The sequence below is a fragment of the Populus euphratica genome, unplaced genomic scaffold (assembly GCF_000495115.2).
Source record: "Populus euphratica unplaced genomic scaffold, PopEup_1.0 scaffold680.1, whole genome shotgun sequence".
Classification (NCBI taxonomy): Eukaryota; Viridiplantae; Streptophyta; class Magnoliopsida; order Malpighiales; family Salicaceae; genus Populus; species Populus euphratica.
Genome location: NW_011500545.1, coordinates 62,845 through 87,563, shown reverse-complemented (window position 1 = coordinate 87,563; position 24,719 = coordinate 62,845). Strand labels below are relative to the sequence as shown.

The following is a 24,719-nucleotide window of genomic DNA, read 5'->3' as shown; positions in this document are numbered from 1 at the left end:
TATCAAAAATAATTTTTAAAAAATAAAAAAGATATTATTTTAATATATTTCTAAATAAAAATCAACTACAATTATACTTAACACCAACCAAATATTTTAGTAATATATTTTTTTTTACATATAAACTTCAACTATATTTTTTATTAAACAAATATTTAAATTCAACTACTCATAGCTAATTATATTTTTAAAAAATTATAACCGCAAAAGCTATCTTAAAAATAAAACACAATCTAAATCTAAATCACACAAGATTAAGGTTGAGATCGAATCTAAGGTGTCTGGCTAAATCTAAATTTAATTTTTCCTAGTTTCATGGGGGAGAATAATATCGTATGTTTTTCCTAGCCCCATAACCTACCTCTTGTCTTTGTTACTATCTAGAACTTCAAGGATCGACCACATACAAGGCTGTAAGGTGTTGCGTCAAGATTAGGTTAATGTTTATTTTTATATTTTAAAAATTGTTTTAAAGAATTTTAATTTTTTTTATTTTTCATTTAAAATTAATATTTTTTGTGTTTTTAGATAATTTTAATACACTAATTTAAAAAAATATTTTTAAAAAATAATAAAAAATATTATTTTAATACATTTCTAAATAAAAATATTTTAAAAAACAAACTCAACCATATTTTCAAATAGATTTAGATATTGAGGTCAGAGCATCTTGAGTTCAGGAGCATTTAATATCTAATTAAAAATTAGTTTTTTTAATGTTTTAAAAATATTTTTAAACAAAATTATTTTTATTTTAAATTAATATATTTTTAGTTTTTTTAAATAATTTTGATATCCTATATTAAAAATAATTTTTTCAAAATATTTTTTTAATATATTTTCCAACAAAAAACATTTAAAAAACAATAGCTACCCAATCCCTAACATTTAAATGCTTTTGTTTTATATATATGGAAAAAACTAAAATAAAGAACAAGTAAAAAAAAGTTATCAGATTTTTAAAAACAAGAAAAAGATACTTGAAAAATGGAAACAAAAACAAGAAATAGGAACTGAAAACAGATATGATTCCATATAGCCCCTCAATTACTCATAAAAACAACCTCATAATCAAATTGTCGCATCAAGTATTCGTGCATGATTGACCCTCTACGTGGATTACGTAATACATTTATATACCATGTTGTTCTTGAGATAGACAAATTAGTAAGGCAAGTCTCGATGATCCTCAAGCCAGGCACAGCAAGTACAGGCAAGCTGTACGTCACTGAAATAGAAACTACTCCTGGCAAATGAAAACGGCTGCGTTTGTTAGCGAGGTTGAGGAAGTCTATTTCTATCTCGTGGACTTGGAGGCCAAGCTGAGAACCGAACCGTGATAATATTGTTAATCTTTTGATTTTGGTAAATTTGATTTTTCTTTTTTTATGGAATGATTGGTAGATCATGCTTGTTTTTTTTATAAAATGTCTCTCTTTTTTATTTAAAAACTCCCTAATAATTGAATTAATGTGATTTTAAAAAAATCAATTATTTATAAGAAAATAACCTTTCATGATAAGAAAAAAAACTTAATCTAACTAATTTTTTTTTTCAGCCCTTAATAGTTTTAGGTGAGAAGCCTCTTACACAGTATGATAAGATATCATTATTATATAGGATAAAAAAAATCTTTCACATATCAAAATAAAATATTTTTATTTTCTCAGGATATAAAATATCCATGACTCATTAAGATTAAATATATTTTTATCATATTAGAGTAGGAAATATCTTTAATTTGTTATGATAAAAATAACTTCTAATTTATACAAATAAAAATATTTATAGCTCATGATGACATCATGAAGCTTAAGAATCATCCAAAGTGACAATAAAATACTTTTAGAGATAAAAAAAAGTATAGACCTATTATTAATGGTTTTTAAAGATTGCTAAATATATAAATAGATAATAAGTTTCTTAATTTGTCAAATTTATATATGTCTTAACTTAATATTTAATTAAATTAAAAAATAATAGTTCTGATTAGTGGTGGAGGTTAGGGGACTGGCAGGGATCCGATCCCTACAAAAAAAATTTTCCATAACCTCTTCCCTTATAAAAATTTAACTTGTCTCTTTTAATTTTTAATTTGACTTCTCTTAATTTTTTTTTCTTCCTCCGCCCATGATTCTGATAACTCACTATATCTATATACATTTAAGTTCATGTTTAATCAAATGTAAGAATAACATGCTGAGCTCACCAAATCCATATACTTGTCATGGTTCACCATGTTAATAAAATTTTGATATTTAAAACACAATAAACTGTGCTTGATATTTTTAACGGGACCAACCAAACCATGCTATTAGCCGTGTTAACCCACACACTGTTTTTTTTTCCCTCACATGCTATTCCCATTTCCATCGAGGTATTCCTGGTCTGATGCAGATGCGGTGGTCAACTGGGCACATTGCTTTCGGTTTGGCACTGAAACTTTGTTAATTGCTATGTTATGGTTTTCAATCTCCTAAGGTACAATCTAAGTAAGAAACTGCAGCCTAAAAAGAGTTATACAGTTCATGCTCAGAAAAATTCAATAATTTTTTTTTATTTAAAAATATATCAAATTATTTTTTAAAATTTATTTTTTATTTCAACCTATCAAAACAATAAAATATATAAAAAATTAATTTAAAATTAAAATAAAAAAAACTTTTATTAAAAACACGATTAAATTACTATGTCAAACAAAGTTAAAATTTCTCATCTATTTTCATGGAGTATAAAATACTCTGGAGTGTTGAGGATAATGGTGAATATTGCTTTTTTTTAAAAAAAAATTTGATTAAAAATATATTAAAATAATAATATTTTATTTTATTTTATTTTTTAAAACAATGATATTTGACCTCAACCCATCAAAACAATTAAAAATAAATAAAAAAATTAAAACAATTTTTCTTAAAACAAGAAGAAGAAGCAGTAAACGTTACCTTGACACCAGATATTCAAGAGGGCAGACATGCACGCAAAAGTCATAGGTTATTATTGTTCCTCAACATATTTTATGTTATAAGAAATCAAATCTCCACCGGTAGCTTTGACTTGTGTACAAAAGATTAATAAATAAAAAACAAAACTAGTACAGTTGGTGGCTCTTTGTCTAGCAATTATACTCATGGCGTCAGCCCAGCTATGAATACAGAATCCCTCCTCTTCTTCTACCTCAAGTTCTTGACCATTTCAATTGCTTCTTGGGGTGAGATTTGTTAAAATTTAATCCGATGGAGTTCTGAGTCAATCTTAACAGTGAAAATCCTATTCTTTCTCGATTCATCGTTTTGACTGGGCAGAATATGAAGAAGAGTCGATGGAAATTGTAAAAAAAAATATATAAAAAAGGTTATGCCTCCTCTTAAATCAAGGAAAATAAATAAATAAATAAATAAACCTCAATCCATTATCATCTTATAAAATAATTTAATAACATTGTTTTGATTGTTTGTTTTTGGATCACAACTTAGTTTTTAAAATACTTCTTAAATTATTTTTTGTTGAAAAATATTAAATTAATATATTTTATTTTTTGGATAATTTTAATCTATAAAAAAATTATTTTAATGTATTTTAAATTAAAAAATATTTTTTAAAAACATATTGTGTCATAATACTAAACACACCGCTATATATATAAAAAAAATAAATCACAATGCTATGAACAAATAACAACAATGAAATTCATAAAATGAAAACTAATTGCTTATGTAATTGTAATTAAGAAAGAAATTGCTAGACAACATAAAATGAAATTCAAGGCACTCTTGTTTATTTATATTAAAATTACTGATTTTTTAAAATACCCATTCTTTTAAATAAATTGTGTTCGAAGAATAAGAAATGTTTTAGAGCAAGCTAAAATTTAATTATTTTTTAAGAAATTTCAAAGATGCACTAATCACATCCATCTTTCATAAATATTCTGAATTCATTTAAAAATTTAAAAAAAAGGAAAAAAACCTCCTTTTCACTATGCATATCTCTTTGAGATTTTTTTTTCCTTTCATATGTAGAACACGAATCTCTTGATACTAGAGACGACTTTGTGAGCAAATTTCAAGTTCAACATTTTAACATTCAAATTCTTTTTTTTTTTATTTCTCTTTTTGTTAGTATCATTAGATCAATCGTCGTTCAATGAGTGCAGTCTGGCCATTTCGAAACATTGCAGTTATCGAAGGAAAGCGCGACCCATTAGCACTAACTTGACTTCTTGGCTCTTGCCTCAGCCAGTCACCCCCTTTGACAGCAACTCTCTTTGGGATTTCATTTCTCTTCCTTTCTCTCTCTATACTCTAAACTAAGCTAAACCATACCAGTAAGGGAGAGGAAACGCTCAAAGAAGGGACCTTTACACATTTTCCAGGAAATTTCCTTCCTTCCTTCTTCAATCACATGAATGATTTAAGAAAAAGTAAGTCTCTTTATCTTCCTTTGATACTAACAAACAAAACCAACCTTTTGTTTTACAACAATCACTTGGATTTCTTCCTCTTTAGAGGTACCATTCTCCCTTTCCCTCTCTTAAAACCCCTCCCTTTTTCCTTAAAAATCTTGTCTTTCTCTTACATGTAGTTTAATTTTGCTCCTGTTGGCTGAGTTTCAGTTTATTCTCTTATGAGGGTTTTTGGTTCTGCTTATCTTCTTTTTTTATTTTTTTGTTTTTGAATTTTGCAACAAGTACTTTAAAGTTGTCCTGATTCTGGTTTTCTGTTTAATTTTGGAAAATCTTTGTCCATGAAACTTAACTTTCACATAAACAAAGGTCATTTATTGTATATATTTGTTGTGTGCCTGTCTATAGGCTGTCAAGGAATTATTTTTGTAAGGATTTTAGTGTCATATCTGCAATTGGCTGTCCTTTGGAAAATCTCTCCAGGTGTCACTTTTATGTCATTCTAAAAAAAAAAAAGTCTTTGATTAACCGTACCATTTCCTTGAGTCTATAAAATTTTCAACAAGTCTGTGAAGATAGGGTTTCTGAGTTTGTTTTATCCAATGTTTTATAAACCATTTTGTGTTTTAACAGTCAGTTTTAACTATTAGGGTTATTGTTTCTATAAATTATGATTCCAAATGTTCATGAACTGCAAAGGGTTGCATTTGCTGGAGTAGGGTTGAACAGGAATGCATTAATACAAGTTTTTTTTAAAATTTTTTTTGCTTTTACTTACTGTTTTTCTTGCAGGGGTTGGCATTTTAGTAGATTAATGCGCAGTATATGAAGAAGTTTCTTGGATTTAATTTTTTGATTAAAGGTTGATTTTTTTATTGTGGACTACCACTTAAATTAAGCCAGAGTCATGAATCAACCACAAGAGAAGTTTGTGAGGTTAGTTCATTTCCACATTGCAGATATTTGTTAACTTTAGTGTTTTATTTACTTTTGATGGCATTTTTATGCTGGAATCTAAGGAACAATTGTAACATTTCAGAATTACATTTCTTAGACATGCAAGCAAATGATAATTGATGCATCATCTGTACTGCTGCTTCACATGGACGCGGAGAGAACGAGAGTGCTGATTGCTTGCTTTTAAAAGTGAAGTTTTGTATTACTGTTCCATCATGGATGCCTTAGTAGCATTAAGGGTCACTACGTTGCAAGTTTTGTTGTTATACTGGAACCAACTTTGGAATCTCCACTTATTATGCATTGTTTAACGAGAACGAATTATTATTCTGTAATTTTTTATTAGAAACTTTTAACTGCCAACGTCACTATCAGTTTCCTTTCTCTTCTCCCCAACAGTCATCATTGCTATTGTGTTTTTGCATCTAATAGCTTACATCCAGGTGTGGTCTTGAGATGTTATATAATTTTGGTGTTGCATTTCGTGCTTCTGTGATTGCTTGTTGCATATTGGATGTTCAATTTAAGTGGATGGTTTAGAGTGAGGGTAAACCATTATGTTGATAATGTGTTGTTCAGGTTTCAAGATTGGAAATCAGAGAAAACTACTGAAGGTCAGTATTCTACAAGTAATGGGATATATCCAGGAAAAATTAGAACAACAATAAGCTCAGTTTCGGAGAAGGTTCAAAGAGGATTGGAATCTGGTTCTGCAAGCTTTAGAAGGATTACAAAATCATTAAAATCACATTCGTTCAACAGCGAGTTTGCTTCCAGGCAGAAAATTCTTGACCCACAGGGGCCTTTCCTTCAAAGGTGGAACAAGATATTCGTGTTATCATGCGTCATTGCTGTTTCACTGGATCCTTTGTTTTTCTATGTCCCTGTGATTGATGATAAGAAGAAATGTCTTTCTTTGGACAACACGATGGAGATTACAGCAAGTGTTTTGCGCTCATTTACGGACATCTTTTATATGCTACATATTATCTTCGAATTCCGCACTGGATTCATCGCTCCTTCTTCTCGGGTATTTGGAAGAGGTGTTTTGGTCGAGGATACTTGGGCAATAGCTAAGAGATATCTATCATCATATTTCTTAATTGACATTCTTGCAGTCCTTCCACTCCCACAGGTAAAGGAACTTCTTTTCCCTGTCTATATACTGTTTGTGCATGCTCATCAGACACAGTATTTACAAGGAGGACTATATTTCATTTGGCCTCTATACTTGTGATGGATACTTAAACTTGTTTTCCTAAGGTGAACATGGAAGAACTTTGTGCCTGTATATAACCCTCATTAGTGGACCTTGAACTGTGAATTGGGGTCACTTGAGATTGTTATGTGTGATATCCATGGGTTTATCCATGGAAATTCTCCATCCACCATCAAAGTTTTTCTTCACTTTTCCTTTGCCCTGTCCTTTTAATCAATCAGATGCTCCTTGTACCATGGGGAATATACATACGCTATCCATGTGGCAGAATCTGGGAGGATAGGTTTATATCCCAAAACTAAATGTTTTTGGCATCTAATACTAAAATTTGGCATTTTATCAATGCAAGTTGCTTGAAGAACCATAGTTTTCAATTTTTTTGCTCTTGGGAAACTTTTACTGGTCAAAATCTTGGCTTAGTTGGCATTATTATTTATAGTGTTTGATGTGACTTGTGGGCTTCTAACTCGCTGATCAATTTCCAGGTGGTGATTTTAATTATAATTCCGAAAATGGGCGGCTCAAGTTATTTGAATACAAAGAACTTGTTAAAATTTGTTGTTATCTTCCAGTATGTTCCAAGGTTTGTGCGAATCTATCCATTATATAAGGAAGTTACAACTTCTGGCATCCTTACCGCAACTGCATGGGCTGGAGCTGCATTTAATCTGTTTCTGTACATGCTTGCGAGTCATGTAAGTTTGACTTACTTGATCTGTGTTTAATTTATAGTAAAATAGATGAGAAATCTACTGCATTTGCCATTCATATATATATATATATATGTATATATATGTTGAATAAACTATCCATAGGATAGTTTGTGTTGGGATCAACTAAGGATGAGCTGGCCTAATAAACACTCGTTACCTTAACACTATTATGTCTATAAAAGTTCTAAGGGAATGCATTTTAAACTGAGGTGGCATCAAAAGGTTGATCAATTATGTCTAATAATGATATTCATCTTTTCTTGTACAATTATTTCAATAAATTCTACCATTTTTCTATTTGCTTACCCAGATGTTTTATTAGTTTTTCCTTTATCATGTCATGTGAACTACACTCCATGCATTTTAATGTTTTGTATGCTCTTGACATGTGCTCATATATATATATATATATATAAAGTGGATTTGGTGCTTGACTCATTCTATTGAACACGTAATGATATGTTGGGTCTATTGATAACTGAAGAAGATTATAGAAAGGGTTGCAACTTTTCATAATTTGAAAGTTCTGTCATTGTCTTTCATGAATTCATTTCTTGTTAAAACCGGATTAGATTAAGCATGCTGTATTATGCCAGAGCTCTCTCTCTCTCTGTTCTTTTTTCTTTTTCAGAGTCAGAATTTGATTGTGATTGCAAGTGCATCTTCTGGCTTGAAGCATAACTTTCAGACTGCTAATTGGTTTAGCTCAAATTTTAGGTACTTGGAGCCTTTTGGTATTTGTTCTCAATAGAACGAGAAACAAATTGTTGGAGAAAAGCTTGTGGGAAAAATTCTGGATGCAATCGTGATCTTTTGTTTTGTGATAGAGGTTTTGTTGGAGACGTCACATTTCTGGATGATTATTGCCCAATACAAACACCAAATGAAACAATCTTCAATTTTGGAATATTCCTTGATGCCCTTCAGTCTGGTGTTGTTTTGTCGTCCATGGATTTTCCACAGAAGTTCTTTTACTGTTTTTGGTGGGGCCTACAAAATCTGAGGTAATCTTCATTTAAATTATTTTCACATTACCAGGTTTATGCATCATCTATCAAGGTGGGAAGGCTGAACACTAAATTATGAAGTGATCAGTGTTCGGAACGTCATTTGGTAAAAGACCACTTCCCAATTATGTTCTCTCTGAACTCTTTAGAGAGAGCATGTGAGAACAGTCCTGTCCTTTTTTCATGAGATGGTTGTCCTGAAACCTACAAGTTTGTAAACATCCTTGCAAAAATATTGTGGTTTATGTTCTGCAAAGGTCTCTGCTATATAATAGTTATGATCACCATTTTGTTATTTAGGGCTTTTGAATCTTGGTTATGTGCCCCCCCTCCCCCCACGGCACATGCACGCACGCACCAATGATGTTTTGATTGTCTCTTTGAATTTTGGTTTTATGTCCTCTTCTTCAGTCCATTTCTTTTTTTTCTTTTCTTTTTGCCGTCCAACTCCTTGTATATTTTTATGCTCTCTGCATTCATGTCCTGTAATAAACATGTCCTGTAATGAACTATTGGTACTGAAAAGGTTCTTTGATATATCATGTGTGTCTTTTGCAGTTCTCTTGGTCAAAATCTTCAAACAAGTACCTATGTTTGGGAAATCTGCTTTGCAGTTTTCATTTCTATCTCCGGCTTGGTGCTATTTTCATTTCTCATCGGAAATATGCAGGTGGGTATTAATATCTTTATTTTATAGCTCTTTGTAATGCAGTTATATGTAGGGGTGATCATTTTTTGTTCGGTTCGGTTTTTACATGAAAAAATTAACCAAACCAAAATTATTATTTTTTAAAAATTTAAAACTGAAACCAAAACTAGTCCAAACCCAACTGGTTTTGGTTCGGTTTTTGTTGTTCAAAAATAGGTAAAACCTAGAAGCAAATCATGTTTCTGCTGTTCAAGAACTTGTTCCAGTTTACATGACCAAGACATGATTGAATTCCTTTTGAAATCCGGACTGGATGAGCAAGATCAAGATTTGGTGTCGAACGAGCAAGTAGGTGTCACTAGTAAGATGGTTGGTGACTCACTGGGCTTAGATCTAGTGATCCCAGTGAATAAAGATGCTAGACGTGCATGTGAAATGGATTAGATTGCCTTTGAAATTGATCTTTTCCGCAGTGGTCAAAAGGCTTTTGACATGCTACATCTAGGAAGAAAAGAGAATGTGATGGAGAAGATAAGATGCGTGAAGGTAGAGATAAAAAGGGTGGAGGGGGTAGATTAATGACTATTTATACTATCTTTTTATAGTCTTTTTTTTTTATATAGTTTTAATCTTTTTAGAGTTATGGTTGCACCGGTTCAGTTCATTTGGTTTTTGGTATTTAATACCGAACCAAAATGGAAATTCTTTTGGGTTTTCTAATCGGTTAATTTTTTTTCTTAATTCGATTTTTTCAATTAATTTTTTTTCAATTTTTTCAGTTTAATTGGTTTTTTGGGTTTTTTGCTCACCCCTAGTTATATGTGGCAGAGTAGAGTTGAACTTTTTCTAATTTCAAGTAGGAGTTTATTAAAATTTTATTGTTGGGAGCATGCATCTTATGCTTTCATGCCATGGTCCCAAAATTGAGCCCACAAACACCTGATCAAGCATTCTTTGATCAGTAATTAAAAGGACCTTCCTTATAGTTTGCATCTGGTGGTATTGGTAGGGTAGCTTAATCTTTGGTGGAATCTCTCATTAACAATATGTACAATATGAAGGCGCTAGGATTTATTTCTTTATACTTTTTTGTCATCTTTGTTTTTCTTTGAAAAAAAAGATCAAGTGTCTGTGATGCTGCTTTGATAATAGTAAGTAGGATTCTTATTCATTATCACCACCAATGACATGCTCCTTGGTTTGCTTAACCATTGTCAAAGGGTTACCATCTTGATTTTTGGACTATCCAAGGAACATGGGTTCCTGAAAGTTCATAAATAGTTTAGTTAACAGATCAAGCATGAAATATTTGTTAATGAAATGGTTGAGAGACATATATTTTCATGATTTTGATATCTTTTGTGTTCTGATGAACTGAAGTTATTCTTAATCAGACATATTTGCAATCCACAACTACAAGATTGGAGGAAATGAGAATCAAAAGACGAGATGCAGAGCAGTGGATGTCCCATCGCTTGCTTCCAGATAATATAAAGGAGCGGATTAGGCGGTATGAGCAATATAGATGGCAAGAAACTAGAGGTGTTGATGAAGAGACCCTTGTCCATAATCTTCCCAAGGATCTTAGAAGAGACATTAAGCGTCACCTCTGCTTGGCTTTGCTCATGAGAGTGAGTTATTCATCTTTTTGTAATTTCCACTGGTGTTGCACATATTGATGGTGTTTTAACTGATATTTCCCTTGCTACTACCTGCAAATGTTGGCTTCATCTCCTTGTGGTTTCAAATGTTCTTTCAAATTACATCTTTGGTTAGCAATTTATTGATATGACTAGTTGATCTGCATTTATCATTTCAGAACTATTTAGTGCACTTTTATTGGAGACATGTCTTGAGAATCCTTTAAACCACCCATTTTGGAGAAAGGTTCATTTTTCTGTAGTTTTTTTTTTTTTGCATGAATGTTATATGAAGAGGTTTAAGCTCTTATTGCCTGCTCATTTTATTGTGCATGCATACTCCACGATCTACAAAGAAGAAAGGCCGCCAGAAATTACTTTGAGTTGAAATTTCATTGCATCCTTGGTTAGCTACTAGATGTTTAATTTCTTCTCTTGTTTGGGATGTGATTCTCAGGTGCCGATGTTTGAAAAAATGGATGAACAATTACTAGATGCTATGTGTGACCGTCTTAAGCCAGCATTATACACAGAGGAGAGCTACATTGTCCGTGAGGGTGACCCAGTTGATGAAATGCTCTTTGTGATGCGGGGCAAGCTTTTGACCATGACCACCAATGGTGGAAGAACTGGCTTCTTCAACTCTGAATACCTCAAGGCTGGTGACTTTTGTGGAGAGGAACTTCTCACATGGGCTTTAGATCCCCACTCCTCATCTAATCTGCCTATCTCAACTAGAACAGTTCGAACCATTACAGAAGTTGAAGCCTTCGCTCTAATGGCTGATGACTTGAAATTTGTTGCTTCTCAATTCCGGCGGCTCCACAGTAAGCAGCTCCGGCACACTTTCAGGTTTTACTCACAGCAGTGGAGGACATGGGCAGCCTGTTTTATACAGGCTGCATGGCGTCGTTATAGTAAAAAGAAGCTCGAAGAGTCTCTTCGGCAAGAGGAAAATAGACTGCAAGATGCATTAGCCAAGGCTAGTGCAAGCTCACCAAGTTTAGGTGCCACAATATATGCCTCCAGATTTGCTGCTAATGCATTGCGTGCTCTACGGCGTGGTGGCAATCGCAAGTCAAGGGTACCAGATAGAGTTCCACCAATGCTGCTGCAGAAGCCAGCAGAGCCTGATTTTACTGCTGAAGAATGAATGACGGGAAGTATGCTACTTTTCATAATTTGTGCTTTTGATTGTTTGTAGATGCTAGACCAACTTTTTCCAGCAAAATATTAGATAAAAAAAAAAATTCAAGAAAGAAGAGCTTGGCACAATGTTATGGCAGATGACTGCAGTTAGTGGGTGTTCCGAGGCCTGTATATGTATATGTATATCATGTTGTATATGGAAGGGTTCAATAGTTTCCTGAGTTGATTTATGTTCATAGTTTAGAACAGAGAAATCTAACAGGATGTAATGAATTAGTGCAGAGTGGTGTCTGAACATGCAGAGCTATGTTAAGGAAAGGCATGCAAGATTACTTATTCTAGCCTTTTCTGATTTTTTTTTTATTAAGAATATCATTAATTGATTTGTTTCTCAAATAATTATTAAGATGATGCATGTCATCATCCTATTGGTTAGTAGTTAGTCAATCTGATGAAAATTGGTCAAACTAACATAGCTTCGTCATAGAGATGGACAGAAGAATACATGTCTCAAGATGTTTTTCAAGGGCTAAAAATGGAATCTGCTTTTAGTTTTCACTATTGTAGGGATCAAATTGAAAACATTTTTGGAAAATGGACTGAATTTATTATATTGTTAGAGGTGAGCCCCGCCCACGCCCACTACACAACTCCCGATTGACGAGGACCTTCCACAGGAGAAATAAACAACTGTCATTGTTTGTATCCTTGTATGTTTTTGTCATTGTTTGTATCCTTGTATGTTTTTTAAAACATAGTATTTTGGACATTTCCTGTCTACGTAGAATTCATTAACACAAATCACTTCAATTGTCTGGTTGATTCTGAAGGGGTGAAAAGAAATTTGTACTGTAATATTCTTCGACACAAAAATGTAAACAATTTGAAATATTAACTTTTCGTGGTAAAATATATATTAATAATATCTTTTTATTTTTTAAAAAATATTTTTGATATTAATATATTTAAATATTTAAAAATACTAAAAATATACTAATTTAAAATAAATAAAAATTATTTTTTTAATTTTTTTCAAAAATATTTTTAAAACACGTAAATAGACCTTAAAGATACAAATTAAAGTTCATGTCCGAACCATTTACACCATTTACAGTTCATATACAGTTCTTCTTTTCTTAATTTTGCACTTCACACTTTACCAAAAAAAAAAAATCGAGTCTAGAAAGTTATTAATTATTTCTTAACGAAGAGCAGAGATCATTAACATCACTTGAATATTATGTTTACATTAATCAATATCAAGTAGATTTCTTTTGGCCAGAGTGATCTAGCAATTTCTCTAATTATAAATATGAACAATCAAACATAAAATACAATGCTTATGATATTAAAAACAACATGATTTTCACAATCAAATAATTATTTTAAAACAACACACCTAGATCTGCAATAATTAAATCATTTGAGAGATTGAGATCATGAATATGATTTAATGAAGAAAACTATGTTTTTTTTTTTCCTTTTCTAATCCTCAATTATTTTTTACGTGAATTGTTTATATATCACACAACTACCTCTTAAATAGAAAATTACTTCTCAAATCAACAAATAGAATTTTATCATTAATATTTGTTAAGCTATTTAATAGCCTATTATCTCATTTATATGTGACATCTTTCAATCAAAGAGGTTAATTCTCGTAACTTCATCACGATATTTTAAAAGTAAATTTGTTAATATGGTAATAGTTATTTTTAAAGTATTTTTTACTTAAAAATATATTAAAATAATATTTTTGACATTACCATATTAAATTTATCTGAAAATAAAAAAATAATTTGAAATAATAAAAAGATAAAAAATATAATTTTTATTTAAAAATATTTTTAAAATAAAAAAATAAATAGGTTATGTATCGTTTAAAAACTTGATATGCTTGGTTAACTTCATTAATAAACCTCAAAAGCCTGAAAGTTAACTTCGTCTAATGCTAGTGAACCAAGAATTGCTCCCAATGATGTTAAATTGATAGATTTGATTTTGTGAAGATTAAATTGTTGTTTTTGGTAATTAATTGAAGTGTCTTTACTTTGAAATAAATTATATGAAGAGGTGTATGATACTGATTTTTATGTTTTTCAATGGAGGACATTTCTCTGCTTTACATTAAAATAAAATAAAATGTTTTACTCATAATGAGTACACAGACACAATTATAGAGGTTTCAAATGTGACTCTCATTTATGAATCTTTCTTTTTATCTTTAAAATTTAACGAGTACACAACTAATCACTTCTTAATAAAGACCAGAAATTATTAACTTCTCTCGGATACTAAGTTTACTCATAATTATTAAACCCGTCTAATAATTAATAAAATAATCTAATAATTTAAAATATGATTTAAATTGAGTTCATTTTAAATAACTGTTGACCTGAGTTTGATTTTGTAAAACAAAGATTGTTTTTTCATAATGGCATTAAAAAAGATCTTGATGACGCGGAAATTCATGAAGAAAAAAGAAGAGGACAATTTAAATTAACTTATATTAATTTAAATATTGAAAAGGAAACTTAAGCTCCCTCTCCATATATAATTCCTTGTATTTCAAAACCTGTAATATTTAGCGTTCATGTTCCATAAACAACCAAAATAAATACAAGTCTAAGTATTATATTAAATTACTATGACATTTAAAATTTAAAATAATAATGTCATTTTTCTTTTACTAATTATTATCACTACAACTAAAAACTTGAGCTCAGTTTAACTAATCATATAAACACATAACAAATTATATAAACAATGAATCAAGTTAATATATTTTTTTAATTGTATGATCAAGAACTTCATATCATAATTCTTAACATTTTTGTATAATAAGGACAGGGGAGGATTTTATTAATTCTAAGGAGACAAGCAACCTCTCTCTTTGTCTTCCAGAAAAAAAAAGAGAGAGAGAGCATATGACCTCGTATAACAAGTTAAGAAAAAAAGTAGTCATATTTTTGGGAGAAAACGAGAGGACATGGTTTTCTTGTTTTTAATTTCTCTGATTTTATTCAATACGTTTAAATAAATTTGTGTTTAATTTTTATCATATATATTTATAAAATATAAACAGTTGTTATGAATAAAGAATAATATTTTATCTAGTCATATATTATTCATAATATGAACTATATAAGCATATAATTTAATATTTATAGGATTTTGAATAAAAATAAATAAATTATATTAAATCACTATATGACATTTAAAATTTAAAATGATAATCCCATTTTTTTAAACTAATTTATCTAAAAAAAATCTTATAACAAGTTTACATGCTTAATCTATAGTCATTTTAATTCAAATATCACAATAATAAATTTATTCTCAACACAATAACTTGATTGTTTTGTTTCATGGCACAACACAACAAAACACAATACACGAAACCATCTAGATGGTGGTCAAATGGTAAGAATTTGGGATTAAGGGATTTGCTCCTTCTTTGGTTTCAGATTCGAATCCTTAGTTGCTCATATGATGACCACTGAAGGTTTATATAGTCGTTAACTTTAAAACTTGTACGATTAGTCGTGATACGCACAAGTTGGTCTAAACACCCACATTAATCTAAAAAAACACGATTAACAGACCACAACATTAACCGAATCATTGTGCAGCACAATGCTGTCCAACGTGAATTCAAATAGGCTCAAAGGAATAGAGCACAACTTCCAAGTAAGCTAAAATACTTGCTCCAAGCTAAAGCCACTTCACTTTCAAGCTAGATCGATCAATCACTTGGTATAAATTACTATTCATGAGTTTTAGTTAAGAGATCCTATTCTTGTGTTTATCATTAGTGTGTATACGTACTAACAATGTCTGTAGCACTAAATATTGAGGGCCCTTCACATAGTCCTTCGCATAGTACAAGCTGCAGTACTGATCATGCGTGGCTGCAGTCCTTGATGACCGAAAGTAGGGCCGGAAATAATTCCAACCAAGTGAATGAGCTAGAGGTTCCAAGGGTTCCATCAGAGTTTCGTAAAATGAAAGAGAACACGGATTGCTATGAGCCACTGGTTGTCTCCATCGGTCCCTATCACCATGGGAAAAAAGAACTCAAGGAAATGGAGAAGCTCAAGGCTGAAATGGCCGGCCAGTTTGTCAAAGATAGTAGAGTGACTGCTGAAGAAATGTACAGCAAGGTCAAAGAATTGGTCAACGATGCAAGGAAATGCTATGCAGAGGAGTCAACACGTCAGTTCAACGATGAGAAACTCACCCAGATGATGTTTCTTGATGGCCATTTCATTCTCCATGTTGTCTCCAACAAGCTTGAGAAACAGAAGCTGAGGAAGGAAGAAGTTGCTTCGGTTAGAAGGGACTTGTTCTTACTAGAGAACCAACTCCCCTTTCGAGTTCTTATCCCATTGATGAGGTTGTTGGTTACAAAGTATGCTAATGTTTAATTTAACTAGATGTGATTTAGCATGAACATGAACTAGAATTTTTACTTTTGTTGAAGTAGTAATCTTAGCATTAAAATTATAATTGTTGATGAACTCAGGTTATATAAAAGGAAAGGGGATCACATTGCCGTGGAGGATACTTCTCCGTCCAAACAAGTAAAACAATCTTCTTTCTGCCATCTACTTTAGTTCTTTTGTGTTTAGTTTAGGAGCATTCTAAATTTATTAATTTTTTATTGAATTATTTATATTATTCTGCTCATTATTAAATTGCATGCATCATATATTGTACTCGCATAAAAAAATGAACTAAACAATTTTATTGCATTTTTTCCAGAGTTCGAGTCCGGAAAGTAAAGATCAAAATTGGAGGAAAATGCTTAAACATTTCTTCAAAGACATTCATGAAATACCCCCTCAAAGAGAGTTGTGCTGGAAAAAAATATCCCTTTTTTTTTCAGACTTGCCAAGAGCATTAAAATTAAGTTCGAAATCCCCAAGATTCAAGGATTCTGCCTTGGGTTTAGATTCTTACGATCATCTTCTCGAATTTTTTTATTTCATGTTCGTATACGGCCAAGTAGGACAAGATCAACCAGAGAGAAGAAGGTACGGGGAGATCACAAGCTGGAACCGGTATTATTCTGTCAACGAGCTTAAGAACGTTGGGATTTCTTTTATGCCAAGCAACACCCGTGTTTTCACTGATGTCAAGTTCAAAAATACATTGCTCGGTGGAGCACTATGCATTCCTCCACTAAGCATAGAGGACTCAACCAAGTCCTTGCTTCTGAACTTGGCAGCCTATGAAACATGCGCTGGTTGGTATTATGGTAGGTGCACTTCGTATGTATGCCTTATGCGTTCACTGATTGATAAACCTGAAGATGTGAAGGAGCTGCGGTCAAAGGGAATACTCCGCACCACTATAGGAAGTGACGATCAGATAGCACAAATCTTCAAAGAGATAACAACCAATCTGGCGCCCAACCCTACTGCTTATACGAAGGTCAAAGGCTCTGTTGAATCGCATTATAGAAGCAGTGTCAAGAGATGGATCCTTGAAAATAAGGGTCCTTTTTCTAGAGCAGTGGTCAAGTACTCTTTTATTTATGGCATTGCAGTAAGTGCCATACAAGCTTACTTAGCAGAAACTAAAGAGAAACCAGGTTTGGGCAACTGCAGCTGCTCAAACGCCACCCTATAACACCCTTAAAACTTGATCATACACATAAGAGCTGTTTAAAAAATCTTCGTCCTTTTGTTTTCCCCATTAACAGTGTGGATTGGTTTGCCATATATATATATATATGTACTGTTGTACTGTTTTTCTGTTTGGATTGTCATTTCTTTCAAGAAGTCGTGTGATTCAAATTGATAATTAATAAGCAATATCATTTTCAGATACAAATTTATTAATGCATTCGCTTTTGCACTTTCAAGAAGTCGTACAATTTACAGTTCATGGTTCTTTCTTTTCTTCGCTTTTGCATTTTCAAGCTTCCATGGAAGCAGTAAAGCATATATATTGATTGAAGCTATCTTTATCCCCCACGCATTTCACATCTTACAGCATGGAAATTTTTTTTAAAAATCAAGTCTAGCTTGATCAAGATACGAATAGTTACTTCTTAATTAAGAGTAGAAATCATTAATTACTTTAATTAATTAAGAGCAGAAATCATTAACATCACTTTAATATTGGGTATACATAAATCGATATTGACAAATACCCTACAATATCTAAAAATTAATATTTTTTTTAATATGAGCCTAGCTACCTTCAGATAAAAGGATAATTAATATGATATCAATGCCATCTTTTCTATTAAAAAAATATGTGAAATAGATAAAGCAAATCCAAGGTGTAGGGTATTAGTGTGCATAAAAGGAAGAGATAAAGCTTAATGAAATTGATATTTTTGTTAGAGTTGCTGGGGATACAGGATGATGATGTGATACATTATACACTATGTCATCAATTCAATTAACACAAATTACGAAGTAAAGAAACAGTTCAGTGAGTTTAATTACCAAAATAAAGAAAATCAAGGATTAATTAGCTGTTACTTCGCTAAGAAAATTAATCTCCAAGATACGAGTTATTAGTACCATCAAATGATCATGTGTAAAGGTAACCAAAATATAATAAATAAAGTTGTTTTTCATGTAAAAAAAAGTAGAAGAATTTTTTAAAAACAAAGTAAAGAGTTCATAAACATACCGAAGCATGAACTCAATTCTTAGTTGATCCTAAAATATAATAAACTTTGAAATAAATTCTATGAAGAGGTGTATGAGTGTTTGATACTGATTTTTATGTTTTTCAATGGAGGACATTTCTCTGTTTTACATTAAAAAAAATGTTTTACTCATAACGAGTACACAGACACAATCATAGAGGTTTCACATGTGACTCTCATTTATGAATCTTTCTTTTTATCTTTAATATTTACGCAGTTGCTTGTAACACTGGTAATGGTGAAAAGAAATTCTGTCTAATCTTGCTCAACACAAGATTGAAAAGACAAAATATATAAGTGGCAGGGATAACTTCTATAGTAGCTAGAAAAAGAATGTAAAGAAGAAGACAGCTTGTTCTTTATTCTATAAAAAGTTATATATAAAGGGCAGAGAGAGCAAATTAAAGTTCTTTCCTGAACAATTTTGGAGGGCCATGCATTCATAACTTTACATATGTATACCAGAGTTTTAAAATCCAGACCGGCAGGTTGACTCGGGATCCGACCGATCCGGGCCTGGGATCGGTCCGAATGAAAGTAAAAACTCGCTTAGAAATTGACCTGAAAAAACCCAGTCGACCCGGGACCTTGTCCACCTGGTCAAACCCGGGTGAGACCCGGTCAATTAACTATAGTGAGAGAGAGACGAGGAGAGATGGTTTTGATGGATAAAATTAAAGATTCAGGGAGAAGGAAGTTGAATGCAACATGATAGAAACTATGGTTACTCTTAGATAATCAAAAATCCCTACCCAGATCGAAAACTGCAACCAATAGTACCCAAGATACCAAGAAAACAAATAGATTACCCCTCAAGAAACTCTTCTACGAGGACCGTAAAATCTGAAGTTGATGATATTGACAATCTAGAGTTTGAAACTTACTGTGTGTGGACGCTAAAGAAAAAGGAGGGGTCTTCAGGGAGCTGCAAGAAAAGCAGCTCTACAGGGTCTAATGGAAGTTCAAAGATTTTATTTGTTGGAGTAATAGTGATGATAAGGACACTTTTGTGTTCTTGATGTCTAATAACAAGAAAAATGACTTTCATCATCAAAGATTAGATAGTGATAACCAAGATGGGAACCATAATAAACAGGGCATGGAGAAAAGGAAAGAAGCAAAAGGAGCTGGAAGAAGTTTGTTTTAATTTCAAGAACATTATTACATGAGGAATACAGAAGGGGATAAACGTTGCTCCTATTTGCCTTACAAGCCTGATTTGGTGGGGTTTTTGTTTAATGTTAATAGGGTGGAAAGGAATCTTCATCCATTCTGAGAGGTAGCGAATGATTAATATATTTTTATTTTATGTTTTTATAATTTTTTCTCTTAATAACTAATTTTATGTATTAATTTTATTGTTGTTTTTGTAGTAGGGATCATTTATAATTTCCAGGATGGATTTCAATTTTGTGTGTAGATAAAATAATTAAGTTGTTGTGATGGATGATATTATACGTTTACAATAGATTTTTAAATATATATATATATATATATATATATTTAAAAAAATAAAAAAGGAGTCATTTTTCCTTCTTCCCAGCTTATTGATATAAGTTAATATATTGTTAGATCTTGTAGCAACTAGGATATTGGCACGTAGAAATTCTATAATAATCGCTCATTGATTGGTTGAGAAAACTGTGTCTCATAGGACAGGAAAGGTAGCCAGTGGCTCTTGCAAATTTGGAACCGCCAATTATTCCTGTTATTAGATATGAAGAATACAAAAACTGTTTTTTTATTAATTCGGGTTAATCTAGATTAATCTATTTAATCTATAACCTAATTATTTAATTAAATTAATGATTAGATCGGTATCAAAACTATAATATATACTCCCCATGCATTTCACACTTCACCTCATTAAAAGATAATAATACTTCTTAATAAAGACTAGAAGTCTAGCTCAAACAACTAATTACTTCTTAATAAAGACCAGAAATCATTTTTTTTTTGGATACTAGGTTTACTCATATTTATTAAACCTTATAAATTGATATAATAATCTAATAATTTAAAATTTGATTTAAGTTAGATTTTATTTCAAATTATTATTGACTTACAGATTGTTGGCTCGGTAGAAAAAAAGATTGAAAATTTATTTTTTTTGGATAAAAATATTAAACTCGTATTAACGGGATAATTTAATTACTCAAAGCTTGAATTGAATTAAATTCTAAACTGGATGGAAGTGACAAACATGATTTACTTAAATTATTCACATATACTTCATCTATATTTGCATAATTTCTAAGGTTATTTGGTTAGAAAAATTCTACATTAGTTTGTAAACTTATTTTCTAAAACAAAAACCATTTTTTATGGCCTCTTTTTTTTTTATTAATCTCTTTATTTTCTAAAAGCATTTATTTTTTAATATGAGTTTTTATTTTCTTTGAGTTTTATAAATTTTTTTTTTTACAATTCTGTCTTTTAATATGAGGTTTTTATTTTATTTTATTTTTTATTATTAGATTAATGATAAATCTATTTTCATATTTTATTATTATATAATAAAAGTCTTTTGTTTTTTTTTTCCATTTCTCCTTTTAATATGCTTTTCTTTAATTTTCTTTAGGTTGTTTTTATCTTTTTTTTGTTTTAATTTCATTTTTTAATATAAGATTTTTATTTAATTTTATCTTTTAATATTAAATTAATTTTTTTTAGACCTACCCAACGAGTAAAATTATGTCAGGAAAATTCCCATATGATTTAATTTAAACCTATACTAAAAAATAGTTGGATAATGATTTTTCAAATTTAAACCGTTATACAGAGTTTCATGATAATGCTAAAATAATTTCAACAATCTAAATATTAAATTTTTATGTTCACATTTTTAATCCAAACCACAACAAGAGCATAATTAATAAATTAGTCAATACAATTAAAAGACTAAACGACATGAAGTAACTTTAATTGTTCATATTGTTGCTACATATTTTTTAACTTATATTTTTAATAATTTTTTAGAAAAATAAAAAATAACAAAAAAACAATAAAAAATCTAAAAAATATATATTTTTATATATTTAAATTATTTTTAACATTTCCAATGTTATATCAAAAAAATTTAAATTTTCAAAATTATTTGAAATGCGTTCAGCTTTTAACGTGTAAATTTTATAATTATTTTTTTTTGTTGAGCTAATGCTAATATTGTTTATTTAAAAAAAAATAAAAAAATAAAAATTAAATATATAAAAAAAAATTGAGAGACTGATTTATTTTTTGGTTGCTTGGGGGCAAGCAATTAAAAATTACAAATTTTATTATCTATAAAAAGGGAAGAAAAATTGACTCCGGGGAGAAAAAAAATTCAGGAGAAAAGGGTGAGGCAGGGGGCGGGGGGGCGGAGAAAAATTTTAAGGGAAAAGGGCAGCTGAAAAATGAAACCCTTAACCTAAAATTATTTCTCTGAGGCCAGGCGCTGCCCCCCTCTCTTTAAAAAAAGCCCAACCCGCCTATAGCGGCAGCCCCGCTATCTTCTTCCCAGCCTCTCTTAGAGCCACGGGGACAACAGCTCCACAGTAACACCCTAGCGCCACTGTCAGCTCCAGTATCACCGAGGCCACCGCTAGCAATCCAAGCCCGGCAGAACCCACAGAACCCCCCTTGGTCTAGCACGGCAACCTCCACCCTCACCTCGGAGTCGTCAGCCACCATGAAGATGAAGAACTAAACTCAGATCTGAAAAAGAAAGAAGACTAGGAACAAATGAAAGAAAGGAAAGCTAAAACAGACTGTTGGGATTTTGTTGATTTGCAGGTGATGTTGCTTCTCACCGTCGGTGCAAACGGGAAGAGGAGAAGGAAACCATCATGGATCTCCCCCTGCTCTCTGGATCCCGAGATGGCACGTGAACCCACGCGCCGCCAGTTGCGGTGGCACGTGGAGAAGATGCGCGTGAATTTAAATCACGAACTTGGACTAATCCTTCTAGTAGCAGAACTTTCTACCCTTACATTACATATTTAAATGGGAATATTTACATATTTAAATGGGAATATCTACATATTTTGATATTAATATTAATTAATTCAAAAACTCAAATTCATTTACATATCTAGAACTAAAATTTTAATAAAAAAATTAAAATGAAATAAAAAAAAATTACAGAATAAAAATTTAATAATAATATGATTAGTTGAAAGGATTTTCAAGTTTAATTCAAAAATTAATAAATATCAATAATTCTAATATGATTAAGAGTATAAATTAAGAACAAAAATTATAAAAACTAGACAAAAAATAAAGTTTTTTAGTGTAAATTTAGGTTAATATTTTTCTTGTGGTAGAATTCTATATCTTCATGTTAGATATTCAAACGGTGACATCAAAATCAAGTGATTCAAAAGCTAAAATTAATCTATGTGTTTAGGACTATAATTTTGATGAAGGAATCGAAATAAGATAAAATCCTTTTATAGAACAGAATCTAGCAGTGATTTGGTTGTTTGAAAGGGATATCTGAGTCTAACTCAAAAATTGATGAATGTTGAAAATTCTGATGTGATTGAGAGTATGAAATAAAAATAAAAATCATAAAAATTAGGCTAAAAATAGAGTTTTTTTAGGGCAAACTCGGGTTAATATCCTTTTCGCGACAGAATTCTCTACCTTCACGTTAGATATTCAAAATGAAACATCTTGAGCCTTTGATATCGAAATCAAGTGATTCAAAAGTTCAAATTCATCTACGCGTCTAGGACAATAACTTTGATGAAGGAATCAAAGTGAGATAAAATCTTTTTACAAAATAGAATCTAGTAGTAATTTGATTGGTTGAAAGGGATTTCTGGGTCTAACTCAAAAACTGATGGATGCTGAGAATCTTAATTTGATTAAGAGCATGAACTAAGAACAAAAATAAAAAAAAACTAGGCTAAAAATAGAGTTTTTTTTTAGTGCAGACTCAAGTCAATATCCTTCTCGTGGCAAAATTCTCTACTTTCACTTTAGACATTCAAATGGGAACATCTTGAGTCTTTGATATCAAAATCAACTGATTCAAATATATGTAATCGAGAATAATCAGCTGGTTTTCCAGTTTACATCTCTATTGGTGTCTTCAACTCAATTGTAGTTGATAGAGATCGATTTATCACATAATAGGTGGTATTGATTGTTTCTGCCCAGAATGGCTTTCCTAGACCTATATCCTTCAACATTGCTCTTGTTCTTTTCAATGGAGTTCTATTCATCCACTCTGCCACTCCATTTTATTGTGAAGTGTATGTCATTGTGAATTGCCTTTTGACACCTTCATGTTAATAAAAGTTATTAAATTCATCACTGGTATATTCTCCTCTATTGTTAGTCCTTAAACACTTGATTTTCTTTTCAAAATCAAGTTTTACCCGCGCTTTGAAAGTTTTAAAGACTACAAGCACATTTGTTTTCCTTCTAATTGAATAAACTCAACATCTCCTAGAGAAGTCATTTATGAATAATACAAAGTATCTTTCTCCTTTCAAGGATACAACCGGTGTTTGCCAAACATCAGAGTGAATTAGGTCTAAGATGCATTTGCTCTTAGTTGTTGATGTATCAAACTTCAACCTGTGTTGTTTATTTGTAACACAATGCTCGCAAAAAAGTAAAGTAACCTTTGTAAGCTTAGGGAGTAATTTCTCATTAGAGAGAACCTTGAAACTTTTCTCTAATATATGGCCTAGTTCTTTATGCCACATCATCATCTTCTCTTCTACAAGACTAGCTGATGTGATTAACGCTTCTGTCCTATGAAGTGTTTTTCCCATTAATACAAACATGTTTGTAATTGTTTTTCTTGCTTTTAAAAGCACCAGCTCTCATTTGAAAATTTTTATTATTTCATTGTCTGTTCGGATCTTACAGCCAAGACTATCAAATTGTCATATGGATAAAAGATTCTTCTTTAAGTTTTTCACATGTCGCACTTCTGAAATAGTACGAATTAAGCCATCATACATCTTCAATTTGATGGTATTAATGCCAGCAATCTCTAAAGCATGATTATCACCCATGAACACTATGCCTCTAGAGATGAGTTTATATGTATGGAACCAATCTTGATTAGGAGTCATATGTCATGTTACTCATGAATCCATTAGCCAGACCCTAGTGAGCTCTTCTCTATCTGTAGAGATTGTCACTACTTCACTATATAAAACCTTTCCATCTTCTGAGGTGTTTGCAACATATCCTTGAGGATTTGATAACTCTACAGTATTCTCTATACCCCTTTTCAACCAATAATCCTTTTTGAAGTGTTCTTTTCTACCACAATTATAGCATTTCACAGTCTTCTTACTTTTTGATTGGG

General features: G+C 31.2%; 2 protein-coding genes across 3 annotated transcripts; both read left to right on the top strand.

The window, feature by feature from the left end:
- Window positions 1–4,030: 4,030 nt before the first annotated feature.
- On the top strand, window positions 4,031–12,091 carry LOC105115313 (cyclic nucleotide-gated ion channel 1-like). 2 transcript variants are annotated; one of them, XM_011012151.1, is made up of 8 exons: window positions 4,031–4,420; window positions 5,195–5,338; window positions 5,939–6,494; window positions 7,064–7,273; window positions 8,009–8,295; window positions 8,857–8,968; window positions 10,342–10,578; window positions 11,045–12,091. In XM_011012151.1, exons 2-8 carry the CDS (start codon window positions 5,310–5,312, stop codon window positions 11,738–11,740), a joined length of 2,127 nt encoding a protein of 708 aa, XP_011010453.1. In that variant the 5' UTR covers window positions 4,031–4,420; window positions 5,195–5,309; the 3' UTR covers window positions 11,741–12,091. The 2 variants fall into 2 exon arrangements, with proteins under 2 accessions (XP_011010453.1, XP_011010454.1); XM_011012152.1 differs by having other exon boundaries at window positions 4,420–4,507.
- Window positions 12,092–15,406: 3,315 nt separating this feature from the next.
- On the top strand, window positions 15,407–17,460 carry LOC105115314 (UPF0481 protein At3g47200-like). The gene is made up of 3 exons (XM_011012153.1): window positions 15,407–16,132; window positions 16,262–16,319; window positions 16,501–17,460. The coding sequence occupies exons 1-3, from the start codon at window positions 15,570–15,572 to the stop codon at window positions 17,368–17,370; spliced, it is 1,491 nt and encodes a 496-aa protein (XP_011010455.1). The 5' UTR covers window positions 15,407–15,569; the 3' UTR covers window positions 17,371–17,460.
- The last annotated feature ends 7,259 nt before the right edge of the window (window positions 17,461–24,719 follow it).

Coding starts and splice junctions, on each gene's coding strand:
- LOC105115313 (XM_011012151.1), top strand. CDS start 5,310: ATGAATCAACCACAAGAGAAGTTTGTGAG. Junction 5,339..5,938: donor CCACAAGAGAAGTTTGTGAG/GTTAGTTCATTT, acceptor TGTGTTGTTCAG/GTTTCAAGATTGGAAATCAG. Junction 6,495..7,063: donor CAGTCCTTCCACTCCCACAG/GTAAAGGAACTT, acceptor ATCAATTTCCAG/GTGGTGATTTTAATTATAAT.
- LOC105115314 (XM_011012153.1), top strand. CDS start 15,570: ATGTCTGTAGCACTAAATATTGAGGGCCCTTCACATAGTCCTTCGCAT. Junction 16,133..16,261: donor GTTCTTATCCCATTGATGAG/GTTGTTGGTTAC, acceptor TGATGAACTCAG/GTTATATAAAAGGAAAGGGG. Junction 16,320..16,500: donor ATACTTCTCCGTCCAAACAA/GTAAAACAATCT, acceptor CATTTTTTCCAG/AGTTCGAGTCCGGAAAGTAA.